General features: G+C 38.6%; 1 protein-coding gene and 1 pseudogene across 1 annotated transcript in view; one reads left to right on the plus strand and one right to left on the minus strand.

Moving 5' to 3' along the window:
* Positions 1-27,797, plus strand: part of RADX (RPA1 related single stranded DNA binding protein, X-linked) — a 76,953-nt gene that overhangs the window by 19,905 nt on the left and 29,251 nt on the right. The window contains exons 4-10 of the mRNA XM_047764931.1: positions 7,663-7,771; positions 7,966-8,057; positions 8,165-8,287; positions 12,421-12,525; positions 13,937-14,101; positions 15,703-15,863; positions 16,630-16,805. Coding sequence (XP_047620887.1) covers positions 7,663-7,771; positions 7,966-8,057; positions 8,165-8,287; positions 12,421-12,525; positions 13,937-14,101; positions 15,703-15,863; positions 16,630-16,805 — 931 coding nt within the window. The remainder of the gene's footprint in view (positions 1-7,662; positions 7,772-7,965; positions 8,058-8,164; positions 8,288-12,420; positions 12,526-13,936; positions 14,102-15,702; positions 15,864-16,629; positions 16,806-27,797) is intronic.
* On the minus strand, positions 17,319-17,659 carry LOC125118430 (E3 ubiquitin-protein ligase RBX1-like; annotated as a pseudogene).

The following is a 27,797-nucleotide window of genomic DNA, read 5'->3' on the forward strand; positions in this document are numbered from 1 at the left end:
ATAGCTGCCAGCCTACACTACAGCCACAGAGACAAACGATCCGAGCTGCATCTGCAACCTATGCTGTAGCTTGCGGCAATGCCAGATCCTTAACCCACTGAACGAGGCCAGGGATCAAACCCTTATGGATACTATTCGGGTTCTTAACGCACTGAGCCACAATGGGAACTCCCAAGATTTCATTATTTTTAATGGAGGAGTAGTATTCTATTGTATATGTATATCATATCTTCTTTACCTATTAATCTATCAGTGGACACTTAGATTGCTTCCATATCTTGGCTATTGTAAATAACACTTTAGTGAACATTGGTATACACATTTCTTTTCTTTTTATCTTTTTTTTTGGGGGGGGGGTCTTGTAGGGCCGCATCCGTGGCACATGGAAGTTCCCAGGCTAGGGGTCTAATCAGAGCTGTAGCTGCCAGCCTACACCAGAGCCACACAGCAACACTGGATCTGAGCTGTGTCTGCAACCTACACCTCAGGTCACGGCAACACCAGACCCTTAACCCACTGAGCAAGGCCAGGGATGGAACCCACGTCCTCATGTATGCTAGTCGGGTTCGTTAACCACTGAGACTCGATGGGAACTCCCACATATTTCTTCAAATTAGTGTTTTTGTTTTTTCTTTTCAGGTAAATACCCAGAAGTGAAATTACTGGATCACATGGCAATTAGATTTCTAATTTTTTGAGGAATGTCCATATTGTTTTCCATAGTGGCTGCACCAGTTTAAAATCCCACCAGTACACAAGGGATCCCTTTCCCCTTTCCTCTACATCCTCACCAACACTTGTTATTTGTTGTCTTTTTTGTTGGAAGTTTTTAAATCACAGTTCCAATTTCAGTACTTTTGATTGGTCTGTTCATCTTGTCTATTTCATCTTGATTTAGCCATGGAAGATTGTACTTTTATAAGAATTTGTCCATTTCTTTTAGGTTGTCCATTTTGTTGGCATGTGGTTGCTTGCAGTGGTCTCTTATGATCCTTTGTATTTCTGTGATGTCCATTGTAACTTCTCCTTTTTCATTTCTAATTTTATTGATTGGAGTCCTCTCTCTTTTTTTCCAGATCAGTTTGGCTAAGGGTTTATCTATTTTGTTGATCTTTCCAAAGAACCACCTTTTCGTTTCATTGATCTTTTCTGTGGTTTTCTTCATTTCTATTTCATTTATTTCTGCTCTGCTCTTTATGATTTCTTTCCTTCTGCTAACTTTAGGTCTTATCTGTTTTTCTCTCTCTAGTTGCTTTAGATGTAAAGTTGGGTTGTTTATTTGAGCTTTTTCTTGTTTCCTGAGGTGGGCTTGTATTGCTATAAACTTTCCCCTTAGAATGGCTTTTGCTTCACCCCGTAGGTTTTGGAGTGTTGTGTCTTTGTTGTCATTTGCTTCTAGGCATTTTTTAATTTCCTCTTTGATTTCCTCAGTGATCCATTGGTTGTTTAGTAGGATGTTGTTTAGTCTCCACATGTTTGTGTTTTTTGCAGTTTTTTTCTTGTTGATTTCCAGTTGTATAAGTGTTTTGGTTGGAAAAGATGCTTGATGTGATTTTAATTTTCTTTCTTTTTTTTTTGTCCTTTTTAGGGCTGCATCCACAGCATATGGAGGTTCCCAGGCTAGCGGTCTAATTGGAGCTGTAGCTGCCAGCCTACGCCACCACCACAGCAATGCCAGATCCAAGCCATGTCTTCGACCTACACCACAGCTCACAGCAACGCTGAATCCTTAACCCACTGAGTGAGGCCAGGGATGGAACCCACAACCTCATGGTTCCTAGTCGGATTCGTTTCCACTGTGCCATGACAGGAACTCCTGATTCAATTTTCTTAAAGTTACTGAGGCTTGATTTGTGGCCCAGAGTGTGATCAATCCTATAGAATGTTCCATGTGCACTTGAGAAGAATGTGTATTCTGCTGCTTTTGGATGGAATGTTCTATGAATATCTATTAGGTCCATCTGGTCTAATGCATCATTTAAGTGTTTCCTTGTGGATTTTCTGTCTAGATGATCTGTCCATTGCTGTAAGTGGGGTGTTAAAGTCCCCTACTATTATCAATTTCTCTTTTTAAGGTTGTTAGCAGTTGCCTTATATATTGAGGTGATTCTATGTTGGGTGCATATATATTTACAATTGTTATATCTTCTTCTTGGATTGATCCTTTGATCATTGTATAATGTCCTTCTCATAATGTTTCTTACAATATTCTTTATTTTAAGGTCTATTTTGTCTGATATGTGTATTGCTACTCCACCTTTCTTTTGATGCCCCTTTGCATGGAATATTTTCTTCCATCCTCTCGCTTTCAATTTGTATGTGTCCCTAGAAGTGAAGTGGGTCTCTTGAAGACAGCATATACATGGGTCTTGTTTTTGTATCCATTCAGCCAGTCTGTGTCTTTTGGTTGGGGCATTTAGTCCATTTACATTTAAGGTAATTGTTGATATGTATGTTCTTACTGCCATTTTATTAATTGCTTTGGATTTGTTTTTGTTGCTCTTTTTTCTTCCCTTCTTCTCTTGTTCTCTCCTCTTGTGGTTTGATGACTATCTTTAGTGTTGTACTTGCATTGATTTTTCTTATTTGTTTGTGTATCTATTGTAGATTTGTGGTTTGCAGTTACCCTGAAGTTTGGTATAGGAATATAAACAAGATTGTTTTAAGTTGTTGGTCTCTTAATTGCAAGCACACCTCCAGTGTCCTGCATTTGTACTTCTCATGATTTCTGATTTTGGTAGCATATTTGTGTGTGGATGATTTCCTACCTTTACTGGTGAGCCTTGACATTTGTAATATTTTTGTTTCTAGAGAAGTTCCTTTAGTATTTGTTGTAAAGCTGGTTTAGTGGTGCTGAATTTGCTTAGCTTTTGCTTGTCTGTAAAGGTTTTGATTTCCCCTTCAAATCTGAGTGAGAGCCTTGCTGGGTAGAGTAGTCTTGGAGGTTTTTTCCTTTCATCACTACTTAATCATGCTACTTCCTTCTGGCCTGCAGAGTTTCTGCTGAAAAATCTGCTGATAACCTTATCAGGGTTCCCTTCTGTGTTATTTGTTTATTTTCCCTAGCTGCTTTCAATATTTCTCTGTCTTTAATTTTGGTCAGTTTGATTAATATGTGTCTCGGGGTGTTCCTACTTGGGTTTATTTTATATGGTACTCATTGTGCTTCCTGGATTGGAGTGAGTGATTCCTTTCCCATATAGGGAAGTTTTCAGCTATTGTCTCTTCAGATATTTTCTCTGGCCCTTTCTCTCTCTCTTGTCCTTCTGGCACCCCTATAATATGGATGTTGGTGCATTTAACGTTGTCCCAGAGTTCTCTTAGACTGTCTTCTTTTCAGTCTTTTTTCTCTTTTCTGTACCACATCAGTGATTTCCACTAGTCTCTCCTCCACCTTACTTATTCATTCTTCTGCCTCCTATATTCTGCCATTGGTTGCTTCTAATGAATATTTTTTTATTTCAGTTATTGTATTTTTCATCTCTGCTTGTTCATTCTTAATCTTGTATTTCTTTGCTCAGTGTTTCTTGTAATTTATCAATCTTTGCCTCCAGTTTATTTACAAGATCTTGAATCATCTTCACTATCACCAGTCTAAAGTCTTTTTCCTGGAGGTTGATAATATCCAGATCACTTAGCTGTTTTTCTGGGATTTTTTTCTTGCTCCCTTATCTGAGTCATAATTCTTTGTCTTTTCATTTTGTATAGATTTTTGGTGTGGTTTCCTTTTTGCAAACAATAGGGTTGTAGCCTCTCTTGTTTCTGATGTCTGCCCCTCGTGGCTGAAGTTGGTATGGGGCTTTCTGCAGGCTTCCTGATGGGAGGAACTGGTGCCTGCCCACTGGTATGTGGAGCTGATTCTTATTCATCTGGTGAGTGGGGCTTCGTCTCTGGGTGTGACTGAGGTGGCTCTGTGCCTGGGGGGTCTTGAAGCAGCCTGTTTACTGATGGGTGTGGCTGTTTCCCACTGGTGCAGCCAGAACTTTCCAACATGGCCACCTCTAGAGGAGTTCATGCTGATGATTATTTCCCGAGTCCTTTGCCTCCAATGTCCTTCCCCGATGATGGGCCAATCATCCCCTCTTTTCCCAGGAGATCCTCCAAGAACTGCAGTCAGGTCCAACTCAGATTCCTATGGAGTCTCTGCTTTGCCCTGGGACCCAGTGCACATGAAAGCCTGTGTGCACCTTTCAAGAATGGGGTCTCCATTTCCCTCAATCCTGTGGAGCTCCTGGGCACAAGTCCCACTGACCTTCAGTGCCAGATGTTCCAGGGGCTCCTTCTCCCAATGCCAGATCCCCAGGTGTGGGGACCTTACGTGGGACTCAGAACTCTCACTCCTGTAGGTGAGTCTCTGTGATATAGTTACTTTCCAGTCTGCGGGCTGCCCACCTGGCAGGTATGGGGTTGCTTATATTGCACAGTCGCCCCTCCTAGCATGTTTAGGTGGCCTCCTCTTTGTCTTCTGGAGTAGGATATCTTTTTTAATAGTTTGCAGTCTATTTGGCTGAAGGTTGTTCAGCAGTTGGATGTAATTTTGTTGTTTTTATGAGAGAAGGTGAGCTCCAATCCTTCTACTCTGCCCTTTGCTGTCTTTTTGATTATGGCCATTCTGACAGATGTGAGATGGTATTTCATTGGGGTTTTGATTTGCTTTTCCCTAAGGATTAGTGACATTGTTCATCTTTTCATGTGTCTGTTGGCCATCTGTGTTTTCTTTGGAGAAAAATGTCTATTCAGGTCCGCTGCCCATTTATTAAAATTTGGATGCTTTTTTGATGCTTGCTGGGTTCTTTGTTTATTTTGGATATTAACCCCTTATCAGATTATTATTTGCAAATGTCTTCTCCCACTCATTGGGATATCTTTTCATTTTGTCAATAGTTTCCTTTACTGTGCAAAAGTTTGATGTAGTTCCATTTCTTTATTTTTGCTTTTGCTTCCCTTGTCTGGAGAGACAGATCCAAAAATGTGTGTAAGACCGATGCCTCTGGTTTTCTTTCAGAAGTTTTATGGTTTCAGGTCTTAATGTTGAAGTCTTTAATGCACTTTGAGTTTATCTTTGTATTTGATGTGAGAAAATAGTCCATTTTGGAGTTCCTGTTGTGGCTCAGTGGAAACAAATCTGAGTAGCATCCATGAGGACGCAGGTTCGATCCCTAGCCTTGCTCAGTGGGTTAAGGATCCAGAGTTGCTGTGAGCTATGTTGTAGGTCACAGACGCAGCTCAGATCCTGCACTGCTGTGGCTTTGGTGTAGGCTGGTGGCTACAGCTCTGGTCCAATGCCTAGCCTGGGAACCTCCATATGCTGTGGTTGTGGCCCTAAAAAGACAAAAAAAATTAATTTAATTTAATTTTTTTAAAGAAAAATGGCTGAATATCAATAATTATAATGTATAACCATGTAGCACTGGTAAAAATATAGACAAACTGCCCAGCAAGTCACAGTACAAAGTCAAGAAAAAGCCTTTGACAAATGAAATTTTGATATATGACAGATGTGCTATGCAGATCATTAAGGAAGGAGGAATCATTCAGTAAATAGTATTGAGACAATTGATTACATATAAGAAAAAAATGACATTTTATCCCTCTCTCATACCATATAAAAATCAATTCCAGATATATATATATATATATATATCAAATAATAAAATGTGAAAGACAAAACTTTTATAAGAACTTACAGAAAGTAACTGACCTTCGGATAAGGAAGGGTTTTTGGATAGGACACAGAAAATAGTAACCATGAAAGAAAGGTTAATAAACTACATTAAAATTAAGAACTTTTGGAGTTCCCATCATGGCTCAGCTATAACAAACCAGACTGTATCCATGAGAACACAGGTTTGATCCCTGGCCTTGCTCAGTAGGTTAAGGAACCAGTGTTGCTACAAGCTGTGGTGTAGGTTGCAGACATGGCTCAAATCCTGTGATGCTGTGGCTGTGGTGTAGGCCAGCAGCTACAGCTCCGATTCCACCCCTGCCTAGACCATGTGCCATATGCCATGGGTGCGGCCCTAATAAGAGAAAAAAAATTAAGAGCTTTTGTCCATCAAAAGACACCATAAAAAGAAGGAAAAAGGAATTCCTGCTGTGGCGCAGCAGGTTAGGTATCCAACTGCAGTGGCTTGGGTTGCTATAGAGGCACAGGTTCGATCCCCAGACTGGTGCAGTGGGTTAAAGTATCCACTGTTGCTGCAGCTGTGGTGTAGGCTGTAGCTGTGGCTTGTATTCAGTCTCTGGGCTGAGAACTTCCATATGCCACAGGTGCACCCATAAAAATTTAAAGAGGAGTTCTCCTCGTGGCACAGTGGTTAACGAACCTGACCAGGAACCATGAGGTTGCAGGTTCGATCCCTGGCCTCGCTCAGTGGGTTAAGGATCCGGCATTGCTGTGAGCTATGGTGTAGGGCACAGACGCGGCTCGGATCCCAAGTTGCTGTGGCTCTGGCATAGGCCGGCGTCTGCAGCTCCGATTAGACCCCTAGCCTGGGAACCTCTATATGCTGTGGGTTCGGCCCTAGAAAAGACAGAAAGACAAAAATAAATAAATAAATAAATATTTGATCTTTAACAAATATTAGTAAATATTAATAAATACATAAAATAAAAAATAAATATCACTTTAGAATAGTTTGGAATTATCCTATAGAGAACTTTGTATATTGTACAATATAGGCTTTACCTCCTGGATATAGTACCTTAGAAAATTGTTGCTTGTGTGCACAGGGAGATATGCAGAAAAAACGTTCTTAAGGGACCCTGTTGGTAATAACAAAAACTGAGAATAATCCAGATGTCCATCAACACAATAACGAGTAAATAAAATTATAGTATATTGGAGTTCCCATTGTGGTGCAGTGGAAACAAATACGACTAGTAACCATGAATCTATATGCTCATGAATCTATATGCTGCAGGTATGGCCCTAAAAAGCAAAATAAATAAATAAATAAATAAATAAATAAATAAATAAATAAAGTAGTATATCAACACCCTGGAACTTTATTCAGCATTAGAAATGAGAAAAAAAATGTTAAATGGATGACTTTTAGGGCAATAATGTTAAGTGAAAAAAGTAACCCTAGAATACTGCATTATGTTATTATGGTATCATTCCATTCATTTATTTTTTGTTCTGTTTTGTTTTTTGCTTTTTAGGGCTGCAAACCTGCAGCATATGGAGGTTCCCCAGCTAGGGGTTGAATTGGAGCTACAGCTGCCCGCCTACACCACAGCTCACAGCAATGCCAGATCCCAGACCCACTGAGTGAGGTCAGGGATCGAACCTGCATCCTCATGGATACTGGTCAGATTCGTTTCCCCTGCACCACAATGAGAACTCCCCATTCATTTAAAGTTCAAAAACAAATCCAAACAGTATACTATTTGGGCAAAAACACCTAAGTGATAAAAACTTTTTTTGAAAAAACGGAGTGTGTGATAAAACACAAAGTTTAAGGTATGTTTAACCTCTAGTGGGGAGACAAGCGGATGTGATAATGTGGGACTCGGTAGAAGAAAGTTATTGATAATGATCTAGATCTTAGGTTTAGTAGTGGGCTCAAAAGTGGTCAGTCTGTTTTTTGCTCTGTGACTTATATACATGTGTATTCTTTTGTATGTGTTAAATGTCAAAATAATATATCTGTTTTTCAGAAATCTGCCTGAACCTTCGAGATCCTCCAACTAACATAATTATCATTCCAGAAAGGCAGGTGAAACCAGAATGGAGGTTGCCAAAGTTATATCACCGCTTTATCACCAGGTGAAATAGCACGTTGTAAAATATCTCAAATATTAATATTCAGTGTTTGTCACTAAAACAGAGTATTATAATTTGTTCAAAATCTACCCCAAATTATGCTGCTCGATAGATGTACATCTTCACAGTCATTATTGCAGAATTCTTTCTCATTGTGTAAAACTACAATATCTATTTAACAATTTTGCTTTTTTTAGATCAGAACTGGATGATATGCCAGGAAATCGTATCTGTGATGTTATTGGCATTTTAGTTTTTGTAGGAAGAGTCCAGCGGTCAAAAAAGAAGGGTAAGCTTTTGACATTGAAAGTCATAAAAAGTATTTCAGTGAATAATTTTGTGTTCATATGTACATAATCAGTTACCTTCATTTATTCTAATATTCTATCCATATAGAAAGCCGTGAAGATTTTTGGTCATATCGCTGGATTCACATTGCTGACGGAACTTCAGAACAGCCATTTATAGTGGAACTGTTTTCTACATCTCAGCCAGAAATCTTTGAAAATATTTACCCAAGTACTCAGTTCCAGTATTTTTATCATTTTATTTTTGGAAGTGGGGGCATTAGGTTTTTAAAAATGGTAGCATAAGCTGACTTACAGAATGGTATGATATTGAGTTAGCAAATTCAATCAGTCTGACAGCGTTTTAAATTTTTTTCTTTACTAATATTATAATTGGTGGTACAGATATTAACCACCTTCTGGTTTTCTATTCAGAATTAATTTGGGATTGAAACTAGTATTTCAGAAAACAGGTGCTCTTATCAATTCCCATTGTTAGCATTTCAGACATAAAAGCTTAACATTCAGTGAAACTAAAACATAAGACAGTCGCGGTTCCCTTTGTATCTGTTTGGAAATTGACTTAGTAGCCCCATTAAAGACATTAAAGACAATGAAGACTCTCCTAATGTAGAATTAGTGATAGAGGATTGACAGACCATATAATTAAATAAAGACAGTGGCAAGTATGATGTCATTTGAGTACTAAATTAATAATAGGATAATGGTGTTGTAATAGATAGTATTTCACTTTATTGTTGATTTTTTCCCCTTGCATTCCTTCATATATACATATATACATATATATATACATATATAAATTTTCCACTAATTTTATGTATTTGAAGACATTTTAGGTATGTCATATTATGTATGCTTTTGGCCACAACTGTGGCATGTGAAAGTTCCTGGGCCAGGGGTGAACCCGTGCCACAGCAGCAACCTGAACTGCTGCAGTGTCACTGCCAGATCCTTAACCCACTGCACCACAAAGGAACTCCCGTATTATGTATTGTAATAACAAGTTAGTCTTTAGATCTATAAGAAAAAGTGTATTTAATACTTTGTAACAACATAAGTGAATTTTTCCTTATTTGAATTTGTTTCATAATGCTTTTTAGATATGGTGTGCTATTTTACTATTTTTTTTGTTACTCAATGAATTTATTACATTTCTAGTTGTGCAATGATCATCACAATCCAATTTTATACTATTTCCATCCCACAACCCCAGCACATCCCCCCACCCCCCAAACTGTCTCCTTTGGAGACCATAAGTTTTTTTCTCTTTTTTTTATGGCCACACCCGCAGCATAGGAAGTTTCGAGGCCAGGGGTTGTTGAATCCAAGCTACAGCTGACACTTACACCACAGCTGCAATGCCGGATCCTTTAACCCACTGTGCCAGGCCAAGGATCGAACCCACATCTCCTTAGCAACCTGAGCTGTTGCAGTCGGAATTTTTAACCCACTGACCCATGGCGGGAACTCCCTATTTTACTATTTTCAGAATGATTATATGAATGAAATACTGGTTGTTAACTGCTTGCCAACGTTAGAGTAATTCCCAGTGTTGATCACATGTGTTTTTTAAATCAGCAACAAGGTAGAAATTGTAGAACATCGGGAGACCTAGAGACCATATACAGGGCTGTTCTGCTACCCCTTTATTCTCTACTGTCAAACAGTATTACATACCATTTGGATATTATCTCGTTAGAGCCCACCCTCTGCTTGTGAGATTAAATTTTAAAATATATATGAATAGTGCTGAACATCACCCCAACAATTATGGGAGAGGGCAGGAGGAGAGTTTTGCCCAAAACCAAGACATGGGCTGCCAAGGTAAGTGGGGCTATGACCTTTCGTATAACTTGACTCTCAGGGTATAGATGATTGGTGGTGATGACCCCTGAGGACAATTTAGATGGGTTTTCTGGCCAGCTCCCTCTCTCTTTGTAGCCTCTTTAAACCACAAACTGAAAGAAGTTTTGGATAATGATATTTTCAGAGAAATGTTTTTGCTATGCATGCACATTCTATTTGTGAAAATGCGAATATATCTTTCTAAGAAAGGTTTGTGTGGACTTTGGTGAGATGTACTCTAGTATAACAGTTGACAAACAATCCCAGTTTATTTTCATCTTTTGACCAAGAATGAAGGAAAAAAATCATTAAATAAGTGGCGAGCATTAAGGAGGCTTCAGGCCTGTGAAGCGCAGCTTGACCAAGGGTCTTCTGGAATACTGCCAGAATCCTTTGGTACTGGGGCATCTTTTTTTACATTTGATTAAGGAAAGTGAAGAACTAAGGGGGAATAATTTTTAGTGTGTTTACTATATGCCATCTGCCCATAGATGTTATTTCATCTGTACTCCCATTTTAAAGAGGCAATATTTTTACAGATTTACAGGTGAGGAAACAAAGGTCCAGAGGGGTTAAGTAATTTCCTGGATATCATAGCTAGAAGGTGTTAGGTCCAAATGTCTGATTTTCCTTTTCTTTTCCCTTTATTTTATTTTTTTTTGTTATTATTACTTTTTTTTGCTTTCTTTTTAGGGCTACACCTGCGGCATATGGAGGTTCCCAGGCTAGGGGTCAAATCAGAGCTGCAGCTGCCAGTCTACACCACAGTCAAGCAACACCAGATCCAAGCTGCATCTGCAACCCACACCACAGCTCATGACAACGTTGGATCCTTAACCCACTGAGCAGGGCCAGGGATCAAACCCACGTCCTCATGGACACTAGCTGGGTTCATTACTGCTGAGCCAGGATGGAAACTCTCAAAATGTCTGATTTTTAATAACCAGGAAATTAGAGTTAGAAGTCTCTGTAGTATTCCTACATCAACATTTTTAATCATGAATACTCACATCTTTTTTTTTTTTTTTTGGTCTTTTTGCTATTTCTTTGGGCCGCTCCCACGGCATATGGAGGTTCCCAGGCTAGGGGTCGAATCGGAGCTGTAGCCACTGGCCTACCCCAGAGCCACAGCAACGTGGGATCCGAGCCGCGTCTGCAGCCTACACCACAGCTCACGGCAACGCCGGATCTTTAACTTACTGAGTGAGGGCAGGGACCGAACCCGCAACCTCATGGTTCCTAGTCGGATTCGTTAACCACTGCGCCATGACGGGAACTCCTACTCACATCTTTGTACAGTTTTTGAAATAAAGGAAAAGTGATATAAATTGAGACTTATTCTTAGTCATTTGAACAGATTTTCTTTGTTTTAATTACTTCAAAATGAAGAACTGGTAAATGTGAGCTTTTTAGGAAATGAATTTATAGATAGTATTAGGCTCTGGGAAAATATTCTTAAGTGATAATTCACTGTTACTGTGAAATTACAGGTGTTTATATTTATTTCTCCATTTCCTAATTTGTAAAACCATAACAGTTTTGGCATGTGATGAGTTAATTTTTAAAAAATATTGTTGGATAAGTAAACTTTACCTAAATATAACCTGGTAGTTAAAAACAGTTGATAGTTTTGAAAGTAGTTTTGAAAGCCTGAAGATATTACAATCTTATTTTCAGGGATTCTTTTTAGTCTATCCAGTTGGTTAGCAAGGCAAATAGAAAAGAATAGGTGGGGAGTTCTCTGTGTGGCTCAGTGGAAATGAATCCAACTAGGAACCATGAAGTCGCAGGTTCGATCCCTGGCCTCGCTCAGTGGGTTAAGGATCCGTCGTTGCTGTGAGCTGTGGTGTAGGTCACAGCTGTAGCTCCAACCTGGTGGCTGTGGTGTAGACTGGCAACTGTAGCTCCGATTTGACCCCTAGCATGGGAACCGCCATATGCCATGGGTGCGGCCCTCAAGAAAAAAGACGAAAGAAAAAAAAGGAAAGAATAGGTGGTATAAGCCCCTACCATTGAGGCTTAAAGTCAAATTAAGATAATCACTTGCATAAGCAAATTCAAATTAATACTATGTAGCCCTGCCTGATGGAAGAAGTCAGTAATGCGGGGATCAACATTAAATTGGGTTCATCAGTGAAAGCATCATGAGGAAACTCAGCTTTTTTCTCTGTGTGCAGTAACTGTTCAGTCTATTGCACGTCCAATTAGAAAGACTCTTTTGCCCTCTTCAGCTGTGCAGCAAGTAGTGACTTTTTCTAAAGGAAAAGTAAGTGTTAGATCCTTCTTGCCCCAAGTGTGGTCAAAGGACTGGCAGCTCTTTTGCTATGGAGAACCTCAGGCCCCACCTTAAAACTACTGAATCTGAATTTGCAGTTTAACAGTTGTCCCAAGTGATTCCTCTGTTCATTAAAATTTTGAGACGCACTCTGTTAGATCCTGATCTTGGTATTCCCCTTTGAAATGCAGAAATAATTTCATAAGTGTTTTCATTTTCTACAGTGACCTATTTCATCTGCACACAGTTGAAAGTTGTCAGAAATGACACTCAAGTACCGAAACTGCTTTACCTCACCACTACAAATGAAAGTCGAGTGTTTATTACTGGTGAGCAATTTCTTTGTATATACTTTATTGGAATAAAGTGTATTTTCTCTTCATTAAATTAGTTCTCCTGTTACAACATTCAACCACAAGATAGCTTTATTTTGAACTCCTTTATCACCATTAAGAATGGCTTAACAGGAGTTCCTGTCATGGCTGAGTGGTTAGCGAACCCGACTAGCATCCGTGAGGTTGCTGGTTCGATCCCTGGCCTTGCTCAGTAGGTTAAGGATCCTGTGTTGCCATCAACTGTAGTGTAGGTTGCAGACGCAGCTCAGATTCCATGTTGCTGTGGCTGTGGCTGTGGTGTAGGCGGATGGCTTCAGCTCCGATTGAACCCCTAGCCTGGGAACCTCCATATGCCGAGGGTGTGGCCCTAAAAAGATCAAAAAAATAAAAAATAAAAAGAAAGAAATGTTTAGCAAAGAATATTTGGCCTATGAAATATATTGCTTCCAAGTTATTTACAGTTAAAGCAATGATCTTGTGACTCACTGAAGAATTTTGTTTATGTCCTTTGGTTAACTTTAATTCCTGCTTGAAGTAAGATAGATAATCATAAATTGCTTCATAGATGGAAGACTGTTAGGCTCTCTATCGCGACATGGTTTCAGCTGACAGTAGTTTTAAAATACTAAATAGAAACAAAAATATGCATCAAATTTTGGTCCCCACATGTCTCATTTTACCTATATAGCAAGAAAAGTCTCTCTACTTATGTACAAGTATATTGTTTTTCTCTATTCCCTCTGATAACGGGGGCAAAATAATAAAGATAAAAGTTTTCAGATGAGTGAAGAAACAGTGTGGAATGGTGTATTCACTAGAATGCAACCCTGTTGATAATTAGGAAATTTGTCAAACGATGAGTCCTGGGAAGGATGTAACACATCTTTGTCCATACCTCATTTTATAAATATGAAAAATATCAGATACAATATATACTAAGAATATCAGGTGTAAATGACACTTTTAAGTATAATTTAAAAGCATGAATTTAAATGCTGAGCTATATTCATAGGCAATTTAGTTCATATTAATGTCATACCTTCAGGTTAATATGTAAAAATCAATTTTTTTAAAGATGCTAACCAGTTAGATAGAAAAATTGGTTTTCTTTTTCTTCTGGCTTTTCAGTACCCTGTAGACAGCTACAGTTTAGTCCACATAAACTGTAATATGTCTGTTTTCCTTCTTGACTTAGGATTTGTTAAATGTCTTTGATAATTTTTGTATGCATATTCAGTATAATTATCTGCTACACAGTGAATAAGTGAATTTTTTTTCTTGGTGATACAAGACTGATTTAATAGTAAACTGTTTTTATACCCAAAAAGTCCATGTGGTTTATTACAGTGAGTTGTGTTTTTTTTTTTTCTCTCATATTTTTGCACTTTACCTTTCCTGTGAGGAGGTCATAGAGGCCAGCCGTATACCAACAATACCAAGGTAAAAAACTTTATTCAGTGGATTAAAACAAAGACCGATTCTGGGGAAGTGAAGAATACTGTTATTGGTGGATATTACCCCTATCCACCAGTGCCAGAGACCTTTTCCAAGTATAGTAGTTCTGTTAAAGGTACTTATGTCATTGCTAGTCTTTTATGATATGTTTATGTGCTGTATATATATATATATATATATAGTATAGGCCATAAAATCATCTTTATTCTTTTATCAGCGTGAGCCAAAGTGTAGCAACACTCACTGATAATAATTTGATCTTTTTCAAGACCCAAAAACGAATGTCTTTCCTCATAAAGTTTATATTTTGATTTTATTAGATTTTAAGTAAAGAAGGAATTTAGGTTGCCTTTGACTAAATGGAGATAATCAGCTGATTTAAGGTCATTGAGGTCAAATCTGCGTAGATCCCAACTCCTAGGACATTACTTAGACCAAAGATATCAAAGGAGACACTCACCAATTTGATATCAAGATACAACTGTATTATACTACACTTGTCGAATAATGATATATATACATTCCTTGGTATCCACAGGGCGTTGGTTCTAGGAGCCTCCATAGATGCCAAAATGTGCAGATGCTCAAGTCCCTTATATAAAATGGCTCATTACAATGAATGCATTGGCCCTTTTTATCCTCAGGTTTGCAAAACCTGTGGATATGGAGGACCAACTGTGTATTTGGATATAGCACAACTGAGCTCTCCCTTTAAATAAAAATGACACCAAAATCATTGAGATTCAGGATAAGTACTGATGAGAGCCCTAATATTAGTTTATTTTAGTGGAATTAAGATATGATGGAGTTCCCCTCATGGCGCAGTGGTTAACGAATCTGATTAGGAACCATGAGGTTGCGGGTTCAGTCCCTGCCCTTGCTCAGTGGGTTAACGATCCGGCGTTGCCGTGAGCTGTGATGTAGGTTGCAGACACGGCTCGGATCCCAAGGTGCTGTGGCTGCGGTGTAGGCCGGCAGCTACAGCTCCGATTCGACCCCTAGCCTGGGAAACTCCATATGCCATGGGAGCGGCCCTAGAAAAGGCAAAAAGACAAAAAAAAAAAGGTATGACAGTTGAGGAGTTCCCAGGCAGCCTAGCACTTAAAGATTCAGCATTGTCACTGATATGGCTCAGGTTACTGCTGTGGCTTGGGTTCGCTCCCTAGCCTGGCAACTTCCACATGCCACAGGTGCGGCCAAAAAAAAAAAATATGACAAAAGTTTAACATGAGTATATTCTTTTTGAAAAGCTAAGGGATAATTGCATGGTTTTGGAAAAAAGAGAAACTGAAATACTGACCTGTCATCATCCAAATATTGGTATTGCTATCCTCCTGTGCTATATAGTACCAGCAGTATGTAGTATATGCTAAATAGAGAATATAGACTATGTTCTATAAAATGTATGTTTCTATGCAGTGGCTGGGCAACACTTGATAGTTGAAGTATGACATATAAATTACATTCGATAATTCCTATTTCAAATTAAAACACCAGACTACAAGACTATCTCAATTTAACTGATAAATATGTTTTGCCAATTTTACTGAAATTACATGAGGGGAGGCCAAATAGAAATCCGAAGTCCCACATATTTAAGTTAATGTAGCAAGTTTATAATTTTCATGTTGTGAAATAACATTGCAAATCTAATTCTTTTTTTTGTCATTTCAGTTCTTTAAAACTTACAATTTCCTTGGAATTACTCTTTTGCAGTTGAGTCGCTCTTGACAGCTATAAGTGAAGTGAGGAAGGAGATTGAAGACTTGCAGTATAGGGAACAAAAGCGCATTGCAATTCAGGGAATAATTACTGTTATAAAGTATGTCCCCCATAGAATTCCAACTGAAAGTGCCTCAGCATCCGAAACACCACGGGTATGGTGCCAGAGAATTAATAGTATATCTCTGAAAGCACTGTGATTATAATCACAGTTGCTAACTTGTATGTTTCATTCAGAACTCACATGTATTGACACTTACTGATGTAAACCAAAAAGGAAAAAATTCATTTCTATTTTTTGTTTCATTTTTATGTTATTTATTTTGGAGCAGTCTGGGCTAAAGGTCACAGCCTCTGCTATTTCCCTAGGCCTTTAAGACTTGGTATCTTGTTTTTGCTTTCTGTGTGATATGAGCCTACTGTCTTTATTTAAATTTCCAGGTGATATTTATGATTATATTCTTTTCCTACCTTTTATCCAGGCCAAAAGTATAGGTATACTTCCACTGGAAGTATTTAGCTCTGTTACCAGGCTTGGCAGTTTACCTAGGTTTTATAAGAGGTAGCAATGACTCTTGTAGGATAAATGCTAAAGATATGTGCACTTCTGAAATCTAGGCAAAATCAAGATGAGCAAATTAATTTTTCCTTGAGTTTATCTTTTTAAAAATCCTTTCTAAGGTTACTATTCTTATGGAAATAAGCATATAATCCTATTTTACAGTTATGCTAATATAAGAAGGACTGTTGTTTATCTTTTTAAATTGTTGGAATGGCAGGTAGATCAAAATAAATTAACTTTATAAAAGCATTATTATGATTGTAAAGTTTTGTCACAACTCTCAAATTGTAGAGTCTTTTAAGAGAGAAACAATTTTTCTGAATTGACTTTAAATGTTTTCTTTAAATTTTTGGTTGTAGAATGCTAACCGACCCTCAACATCCCAAGCAGCTAAAAGAGAAAGTCAGAATCAGGAAAGAAATGGTAAACATTATCCAGATGATGGTCCTTTGGCTTCTCAAGGTATTCATACTGCATCTGGAAGTTTGAGCCCTACCAAGAAAAAAAGAATTGTACAAGGGCCTTCTGACAAACCGTAAGTCATTTGTATTAAGTTTAGTTTTAATTTATTTGTCTCCTGTAAAATGAACAGTTCTACTAGAAGTTGTCTTAATTTTTTAGGGCTGCAAAAATCCAAGATCAAGGCATAGGCAGGGTGGTTTCCTTCTGAGAGCTGTGGGGAAGACTCTCTTCCATGCATCTCCCCCAGCTTCTAATGGTTTACTGGCAGTCTTTGGCATTCCTTGGATTATGGAATCATTGCCCCAGTCTCTGCCTTCATCTTCGCATGGTATTCTCCCTGTGTGCCTATGCGTCCAAGTTTTTCTTTAAGGACACCAGCCACAGTGGATTAAGGACCCATTTTTTTTTCTATTTTAGCATCCAACTGGATTTTATTTGACACGATACAATATGGCTGCAGGAAGAGCAAACTGAAAAGACAAAGCAGAAAAGACATGGTTCTATCTAATTTACAATTAAGAAACAGGAGGGCAAGTCATTACATGAATACCAAAACAGTTGAGCTTGCTGGAAGACTTCTCTCTTTCTAGTGCCCATATTTTTGGAATTCCCACTCTCTGCTGTTCAGTGGACACACATGCCATGTTTTGAGCCAGCAGGAGATGCAGTGGAAGTGAAAAGCACAGTTAACAGACTCCCCATGCAACGGTGCGCTCTTCTGAAGTAGCCAACGCCTGGTTGGCTTGACACTCTATGCAAAGATACATAATGTGGTTCTTGCAGCTGGCACAGTTATCAACCACAATATCCCAGCCCCAGAGGGTTACTGCATTCCACTTTTTCACTTCAAAGCACTTTCTTGCCCGTGCCGCTGTTCGTGCCACTCGGGGTATCCACATCTGTTGCTGCTGCCATTTTGGAAACACATGGTCTGTCCAGGACCCATTCTAGAGTACTGGTGTGCTTTAGTATGAACTCATCTTAACCAATCACATCTTCAGTGACCCTATTTCCAAATAAGGTCATATTCTTAGGGTCATTGAAGATGTAATTGGTTACATATTGGTAGGCTTAGTGATATTTGGCGGAGACAGAATTCAACTCATAACAATCTGCCCTCTAAAAATTCATATACAGAAGACATACAGAAGACACTCACCCCAACACAACATCCCCAAAAGCTAGACCAACATCAACTCTAAGTCCTAAATATCATATAAATCCATCTATGGACATTTTAAATTAGAAATGTTCACTCCTCTTCAATTTTTTGGAGGAGTTTTAGAAAGATAAGTAGTAAATCCTCTTTTAATGTTTGGTAGAATTCCCCTGTGAAGCTGTCAGGTCCTGGACTTTTGGTTTAGGGGGAGGTTTTTGATTATTGTTTTAATCTCTTTACTAGTGATCAGTCTATTCGGATTTTCTGTTTCTTCATAATTCAGTCTTGAAAGGTTGTATGCTTCTAAGAATTTGTCCATTTTTTCTAGATTGTCCAATTTGTTGGCATATAACTATTCATAATAGTCTCTGATAGGCCTTAGTATTTTTGGGGTATTCATTGTTATTTCTTCTCTTCCATTTTTGATTTTATTTATCAGAGCCTTGTCTTCTTTCTTAATGACTCTGGCTAAAGGTTTGTCAATTTTCTTTATATTTCAAAGAACTAGTGGCTCTTAGATTGTTTTTTTGTTTGGTTGGTTGGTGGGTTGGTTGGGTTTTTTGTTTGTTTGTTTGTTTGTTTGTTTGTTTTGCTTTTTAGGGGCTCACCTGCGGCATATGGAGGTTCCCAGGCCAGGGGTCAAATCAGAGCTGTAGCTGCCTGCCACATTATGGCATAGCCACAGCAACTAGATTGGTTTTTATTTCCTTTTTTTTTAGTCTCATTTATTTCTACTCTGATATCTGTGAGTTCCTTCTTTCTACTTACTTCATTTGTTCTTTTTCTTCCTTCAGATGGAAGGCTAAACTGTTTATTTGAGATTTTTGTTTTCTTTTCTCTTCTTCTTTTTCCTTTTTTAGGGCCATATTCATGGCATATGGAATTTCCCAGGCTAGGGGTCGAATCACAGCTGCAGCTGCCAGCCTATGCCACAACCACAGCAACACCAGATCTGAGCCACATCTGTGACCTACATGACAGCTCATAGCAAAGCTGGATCCTTACCCCACTGATGAGCACCAGGGATCGAACCCACATCCTCATGGATACTAGTCAGGTTCGTTATCACTGAGCCACAACGGGAACTACTTTATTGTTTCTTTCTTTCTTTTATTTATTTATTTTTTTTGTCTTTTTAGGGCCACACCTGCAGCTGCGGAGGTTCCCAAGCTAGGGGTCAAATCAGAGCTGTAGCTGCTGGCCTACACCACAGCCACAGCAACGCCAGATCCAAGCCGTGTCTGCCACCCACACTGTGACTCACGGAAACACTGCATCCTTTAACCCTCTGATTGAGGCCAGGGATTGAACCTGCATCCTCATGGATACTAGTCAGATTCTTTTCCACTGAGCCACAACAGGAACTCCCTTTATTGTTTCTTAAGGTAGGCCTATATTACTAAAATCTTCCATCTTAGTATCACTTTTGCTGAATCTCATAGTTTTTGCTTTGTTGAATTTTCATTTTATTTGTCTTCAGGTATTTTTTTTTTCTTCAGGTATTTTTTTATTTCTCCTTTGATTTCTTCATTGACCCAATAGTTGTTCAATAGCATGTTGTTCATTGACCCCATACTTGTGATTTTTTTTAGCTTTCTTCTTATAGTTGGTTACTAGTTTCGTGCTACTGTGATCAGAAAAGATACTTGATGTAATTTCAAATCTTTTAAAATTTATTGAGACTTGTCTTTTGTCCCAACATATGGTCTGTCCTTGAGAAAGTTCCATGTGCACTTGGGAGAAATGTGTTTTCTGCTGCATTTGGATGGAATGTTCTGTACAGAGCTATCAAATCCATCTGGTCTAATATTTCAGTTAAGGCTATTGTTTTCTTGATGATGTTCTGTCTGAATGATATACCCATTGATGTAAGTGGGATGTTGAAATTCCCTGTTATTGTGTTGCTGTCAATTTCTCCTTTTAAGTCTGTTAATAATCGCTTCATGTTTTGGTGCTCCTAATGTTAGGTGCATATATATTAATCACTGTTATGTCTTCCTGATGAATTGTCCACTTTATTATTATATACTGTCCATTGTATCTTGTTACCATTTTTGGCTTAAAGTGTATTTTGTCTGATATGCATATGACTACATCTGCTTTCTTGTGGCTGCAATTTGCTTGGAGTATCATCTTTCATCCCTTCACTTTGGACGTATGTTTGTCTTTAGAGCTGAGGTGAGTCTCCTGGGGCAGCATATAGTTGGATCTTTTACTTTTATTTATTTATTTTTGGGGTGGCTGCACCCACAGCATATGGAAGTTCCCAGGCTAGGGCTTGAATCAGAGCTGCAGCTGCCAGCCAACACCACAGTTCACAGAAATCCTGGATTCTTAACCCATTGAGCAAGGCCAGGGATCAAACCTACATCCTCATGGATACTAGTTAGATTCCTAACCTGCTGAAGCACAACAGGAATTCTGGGTCTTGTTTTTTGTTTGTTTGTTTTTATCTTTTTATGGCTTCACTCACAGCATATGGAGGTTCCCAGGCTATGGGTTGAATCAGAGCTGTAGCCACTGCCTACACCACAGCCACAACAATGCCAGATCTGAGCCGTGTCTGCAAACTACACCATTGTTTTTTTCCTTATATTTCAATCTGCCATTTTGGTTTAGTTATTTTCTGTGATTTTTTCTCAGTTTCCTGGTTTTTTTTTTTATGTTTTGTGTCTCTGCTCTAGGTTTATGTTTTAATAGTTACTATGAGGCTGGGTATAATATCTCATAGATAAAATAGTCCTTTTTCTGCATATAGCATCTTATCTTCATTTACCTATATACATTATGCCCTTTTCGTCATCCCTCTTTGTGTTTTTATTGTCTCAGATTATCCCTTTTTATTTTGTGAGTTTGTTAGCAAATTGAGGTAGCTGTAGTTATTTTTTTCTTCTTTTCTCTCTTTTAACCTTTATGCTATAATAAAATGTTTAAAAACAGATTATGATATAGAGTTAGACTTTTCAGATTCTGTCTATTACATTCCTCAAAGTTTTATGTACTTTCTGGCATTTTTGTTTCTGATAGAAGAGCTCCTTTCAACATTTCTTGTAAGGCTGGTCCAGTGTTAATGAACTCCCTTAGCTTTTGTTTGTCTGGGAAACTCTACATCTCCTTTATATCTGAGTGATAACTTTGCTGGAAAGAGTATTCTTGGGACATAGTTTTTGTCTTTCAGTATTTTGAGAATGTCATTCTACTCCCTCCTGCCTGTAGAGTTTCTGCTAAGAAATATTCTGATAACCTAAGATGGGTTCCTTTGAAGTTGCCATCCTTTTTTCCCTCACTACCTTTAAAATTTTTTGGTCATTGACTTTTGATAGTTTTAGCATAATGTGTCTTGAAGAAGGTCTTTTTGCATTGAGCCAACTAGATGTTCTCTTAGCTTCATCAACTTGTATATGCCATTCCTTCCGCAGATTGGGGAAGTTCTCAGTTATTATTTCTCTAAATAAACTCTCTCCTCCCTTCTCCTTCTCTTCTCCTTCTGGGATATCCATTGCCCTAATATTGCCCCTCCTAAAAGAGTCACATAGGTCTCACAGAATTCACTCATTTTTTAAAAATATTTTAATTCTCTTTCCTCCTCTACTTGTATCATTTCTGTATTTCTGTCTTCGAGCTCTAATTCTCTCTTCCGTATGGTCTGCTCAATTTTCACTGCTTTGTAATGTATTCTTCAACTTGTTTATTGAATTTTTCTCCTCCAGAATTTTTTTTTTTTAGGGCCACACCTGAGGCATATGGAGGTTCCCAGGCTAGGGGTCAAATGGAAGGTGTAGCCACCAGGCTATACCACAGCTACAGCAACACTAGATTTGAGCCACATCTGCAACCTATACCACAGCTCAAGGCAACACTGGATCCTTAACCCACTGAGCAAGGCCAGGGATCAAATGAATGGCCTCATGGATACTAGTCAGATTCGTTTCTGCTGTACCACCACAGGAACTCCAGAATTTCTTTTTTTATTATTATTATTATTTTAACTTTATGGCCACCCTTGTAGCATGTGGAAGTTCCTGGGCCAGGGATTGAATCCAAGCTGCAGCAGTGACCTGTGCCGCTGCTGGGGCAACACTGGATCCTTTTAACCCATTGCATCGGGCTGGGAATCACACCCACACCTCTATACTAACCTGAGCCACTGCAGTTGTATTCTTAATCCACTGCGCCATGGCAAGAACTCCAAGCTCCAGAATTTCTGATTGGTTCATTGTATTTTATTTTATTTTTATTTTTTGGCTGCTGTTTTGACATATGGAATTCCTGGGCCAGGGGTCAGATCTGAGCCACAGTTACAACCTGCACCACAGCTCTGGCAATGCCAGATTCTTTAACCCACTGTGCTGGGCCAGGGATCAAACCTGTGTCCTTGCGCTACAGAGACACCACCCATCCCTCTTGCACCAAACTGGGAACTCCTGATTGGTTCATTTTAGAGTTTCAATCTCTTTGATAAAGTATCCCTTTTGTTCATGAATTTAATTCCTGAGCTAATTGAACTGTCCTTCTGGGCTTTCTTGTAGCTCATCGAGTTTTATAACAGGTATTTTGAATTCTCTATCAATTAGATCACAATATTCTGTGATTTTAAGTTTAGTTTTTGGAGAATTATCATTTTCTTTTTGTGGCACAATGTTACTGTGGTTCCTCATGGTACTTAATGAGTTATTCCTCTGCTGTCTTATTTCAAGTGGCAAACACCTTTCTTCTTTAGGTAGGTTTTTTGGGGTTTGTTTGTTTGGTTGGTTTTTGTTTGTTTGTTTGTTTTTTCCTTCACTTGTTTCTAACTATTCAACAGGTTAGAAATTAAAGTCCTTTCTTTTACTTTCCAATAGGTGGTGGTATAGCACAAGTTTTTGGTTTCACTTACCTGTGCTGTCTGGTTGTATTTGACAGTAAGGACTTTCCACACTCCACCACCCCTGTCAGAGGTATCACCCAATGCCCTGGTTATCTTGCCTTGTGCCTCCAGGGTCATTAGTGTCATGTTGCTGCTGCTGTGGCTGGTGTCACTGCCTGGGGGCATCAGGATGGCGAATTCTTCTGCCGTGTCTAAGTCGCAGGCTCTGCCACTACAGGCTCTGCCACTGCAGGGGATAACCCAGGGGGCACACGAATCTCTGCCGTATTCAGTATTGTCAGGTTTGAGGCCTTTACTGCTGTAGGCAGAGGGCAAGAGGCCAGGGTCATGAGCACCTCCAGGACTGGAGAGACAGGGTCCAAGCCCCTACTGCCGCTGCTACCCAGTCATCTGTGGCTGCAGGCACTGCTGAAGCCAAGAGGCCAGAGTCATAAGTACCACCTCCCCTGTTGCTACTGGGTTCTCTGGAACTATACATTCAGCTGTCATGGGGACCAGGATTGCAAGCACCACCTCCACCGTTCCCCAAGTTCCACTTCTGTGTGTTCTGTTCCACCCACCTTTAGATGTCAGATATGTGGAATTCTCCAGTGTTCTGGTCACAGAGCAGAGGCACTTTTATTGAGTTGTGGACTGTTGTTTACTGATTGTAGATAGGAGAGAGACAAAGAAAGAATCTCCCTTTGCCATGATACTGATATCACTTTCCATTCACTTTTAATGGAATCAATAATATAAACAGTCCCCAACTTAACAATTGTTCAACTTAACGATTTTTCAACTTTACGATGGTATGAAAGCAATGCATTCAGTAGAAACCATACTTTAAATTTTGAATTTTTTTTTTTGTCCTTTTGCCATTTCTTGGGCCGCTCCCACGGCATGTGGAGGTTCCCAGGCTAGGGGTTGAATCAGAGCTGTAGCCACCGGCCACCGGCCTACGCCAGAACCACAGCAACGCGGGATCCGAGCCGCGTCTGCAACCTACACCACAGCTCACGGCAATGCCAGATCCTTAACCCACTGAGCAAGGGCAGGGACGGAACCCGCAACCTCATGGTTCCTAGTCGGATTTGTTAACCACTGCGCCGTGACAGGAACTCCTAAATTTTGAATTTTGATCTTTTTTTTGACTAACAATATGCATTACTATACTCTTTTAATGCAGGGCAGTCAGCCACGAAATTGCAAGTGTAAACAACTGATACAGTGACAACCATCCTGTACCCATACAACCATTTTTTTCACTTTCAATACAGTATTCAATAAATTACATGTGATATTAAATATTTTATTACAAAATAAGATGATTTTGCCCAACTGTAGGACAGTAAGTGTTTTGAGTAAGTTTAAGGTAGGCTAGGCTAAGCTACAGTGATCAATGGGTTAGGTGTATTAAATTCATTCTCAAGTTATGCTGTTTTCAGCGTACAGTGGGCTTATTGGGATTTAACCCCATCATAAGTTGAGGAAAATCTGTATTGGGGGCTAATGTCAATTTTTTTCTTTTCTTTCTTTCTTTTTTTTTTTTTTAGGGCCACACCCACAGCATATGGAAGTTCCCAGGGTAGGGGTTGAATCAGAGCTGCAGCTGCTGGCCTACGCCACAGCCATAGCAATGCCAGAGCCAAGCCAGGTCTTCAACCTACACCACAGCTCACAGCAACACCAGATCCTTAATCCCTTGAGTGAGGCCAGAGATTGAACCCTCATTCTCTTGGATGCTAGTCAGGTTCATTACCACTGAGCCACAATGGGAACTCCCGGGGCTTATGTCAATTTTTATACTATTTGCTTAATCAAATAGTTTTAATTTTTCAGTTTCCCCTCTTTTAATTTGATAGGTATGTATTCTTTAGTGGTTACTCAATAAATCACAAACTGAACACTTGATTTATGGTTAAATGCAAATTATTTTACCATTTTCCTGATAATACTAGATTCTTAGAACACTTCAAGTCCATTTACTTCCATTTTCATTATTTTTGTCTTGTATTTTAATTTTACATACATCTTAAATTCTATGAGACATTATTTTCTTACATGGTTAGCATTCACAAAATATTTAAACACGTTTTTTAGGTTCTTTTTTATTCCTACTTGTATTTCCATGCTCCTCTCTGGGATCATTTTCCTTCTGACTGAAGAATTACTCTCAGCACTTATTTCAGTATATCTTGCCAATGATGTATTCTCTGTTTTTGTTCAAAAACATCATGGGAGTTCCCGTCGTGGCGCAGTGGTTGACGAATCCGACTAGGAACCATGAGGTTGCGGGTTCGGTCCCTGCCCTTGCTCAGTGGGTTAAGGATCCGGCGTTGCCGTGAGCTGTGGTTTAGGTTGCAGACGCGGCTCGGATCCTGCGTTGCTGTGGCTCGGGCGTAGGCCGGTGGCTACAGCTCCGATTAGACCCCTAGCCTGGGAACCTCCATATGCCGCAAGAGCGGCCCGGGAAATAGCAAAAAGACAAAAAAAAAAATCTTCATTTCACCTTTATTTCTAAAGGATGTGTTCACTAAGTTGCATGTTCTTTAAAATGTCCAATTCTACCATTCTAATACTTTCATTGTTTCTACTAAGAGTCAGACTAATGTCTTCTAATTACTCCTTCAAAGATATTGCATCCTTGCTCTCTGAGTGTTTTAAGATTTTTGTCTTTGATTTTCAACTGTTTAAATATGATGTACCAAGGAGTGATTTTCTTTATTTTTGTACTCTTCTGAGATTGCTGAGCTTCTTGAATCTGTGAATTGATATCTTTCATCAGCTTTGGAAAACTATCTGCCATTACCTCTTCAAATATATTTTCTGCCTCATTATTTCTTCTCTTTCCACGATTCCTGTTTCTTACGTTAGCACTTCTGTGAACAAGTTTCTTACACTGTATTCTTTTTAATTTATGTACATATTTCATTTTTGGTTTTGATTCTGTGCTTCGGTTTGGACCTGTTACTCCATTTACTTTTACTATATCCAATCTGCTAATAATCTTATCAGTTGAGTTCACTGAGCTCTTATTGGGTTTCCAATCCAATTAGCTGTACTGTTGTTCAATTCTAATACTGACTACCCAGATTTTAACATCAGACTCTACAGGTTTAAAAGCTTAATCCTCCACAAGATTGACCTTACATTAGATGCTAGTCATAATTCAGCTGGTCCCCAGGCTACTCTCATTTTTAACTAATTGGCTACAAATTTAGGAGTTCCTGACCCCCTAGAGTCAAAAGCTCACTATAATGATGCAGAGACCTCAGAAAAGCACTATACTTATAGTCACAGTTTTATTATAAAGGATGCAGATCAGGAAGAGCCAAATGAGGAGACACATAAAGTCTGAGAGAAAACATGGACTTTCTGTGCTTTCTTCTCCTTGTGGAATCCAGTCGTGTCACTCTACTGGCACATCATTTGTATTCTAAATCCTGGATGGCTGACTCCAGTGTCTATATCACCCATTGGTCTGCTTCCGTCAGTACAATTTAAAATAATTATAAATATGACCATTTAAGGGGTTGCATCAATGAGCATTTTAATCCAAATGGTAATGAACCATGGTGTACTCTGTTAGATAGTAAAATGCAATCAGAATATATCATGCAATCCAAAAGTTAGCACTGAGGAATAAAATAGAATACATGGGACATTGTAACTTATTCTTTGCACTCTGTTGGTAAATTTTATTCCATCAAGATAGAGAATAAACCATACCAAGGTTAGGTGAATCCTTAAAAATCATTATCAGTGTCTCATTCTAAGAAAAGCAGAAGGCACTATAGGAAAGGCTACAATAATATTAATTTTATGTTGTTATATAGATGAAGAAACGGCATGCTACAGAATCTAAGGTCAGTAAGTTGGTGAAAAGGGCAAAGTTATAGTATGGTTTGTTGCCTCTGAAAAAATTTTTATAATATTTGGTCCACTATCCATTATATGTAGTTATCTTGTTTTAGCCATCTTGTCTCTTTCTTTCCTCAGGTGCCCCCTTCAACTTCATATATTTTTGTTTTTCATCTCTCTTTTCAGTTTCTTCAGTTGATACCCACAGACATTATATACCTCCACTTCCATCATTTACCCTCTCACCTTTAAGACACAAGACATACACATAAATGATTGTATTCTCCAGTAAAAATCTCCTAAGCCAGTTTTGAAAAAATTTTATACCATATAACAGTGCAGTTAGAGTTTGGCAAGCTATTTCCTCTAATTTTTTTCAGATGAGAAAAAAAAAATCTCTTTATAATGCCATGTATTTAAAAGTATATACATACTGTTTAATCTCAAAATATATGTAATTTAACTATTTTTTAGTTATTTAAACGTATCTAAGAGTTTATGTTTTTGGTTTACTAATTTCTAGAAATACCATGTTTCAACAGTCAGAAAAAATGTAAAATTGCAAATATAAAGTGGGTTTTTATTTGCTGGAGTTTTATAGTTAAATGGATGCATTCTTCCTTTATGAAAGCCACTTATTTCTAGTTTATTAATAACTCATTAGTAAAATAAAAATACTACAATTATGAAATACATCTATTAGTAAAATAAGTTGAGCAGTCTTATGTGACCTTCCACAATATCACATTTCCATTTTGCTTCATGCTTTCAGTTCTGGAAATGGCAATAGAAAAACTCATCCTAGAGAGATGCTGAAAGTTTAGAAGGAAATCTTTATTATAAATGCAAGCTTCTCTCCTCAGCTTCAAAATAAGATGCTTCCCTTTTCAGTTTTTTTTTTTCTTCAGTTCAATAAGCAGTTACTGCGTGGATAGTCTGTGAAGACACAAAAATAAATAAACTTAAGTCTATATTTCTGTAGAGTTTATGGTAGACTCTAGTAGAAGAGACAGGCCGAAAAACCAGTCATTTTATTACAGTGTGATGACTGCTATGATAAGTTTATTCGTGGCAGTATGACAGCATGTACCAGGTTCAGTGAGTCTTGGCTAGAGAACAAGGATGACTTCTTATAGGAAATGATACCTGAGGTAATGTTGAAGGAGGAGTCTGAGTTAACTGGGCAAGGAAAAGGA

Source organism: Phacochoerus africanus, chromosome X (genome assembly GCF_016906955.1).
Source record: "Phacochoerus africanus isolate WHEZ1 chromosome X, ROS_Pafr_v1, whole genome shotgun sequence".
NCBI lineage: Eukaryota > Metazoa > Chordata > Mammalia > Artiodactyla > Suidae > Phacochoerus > Phacochoerus africanus.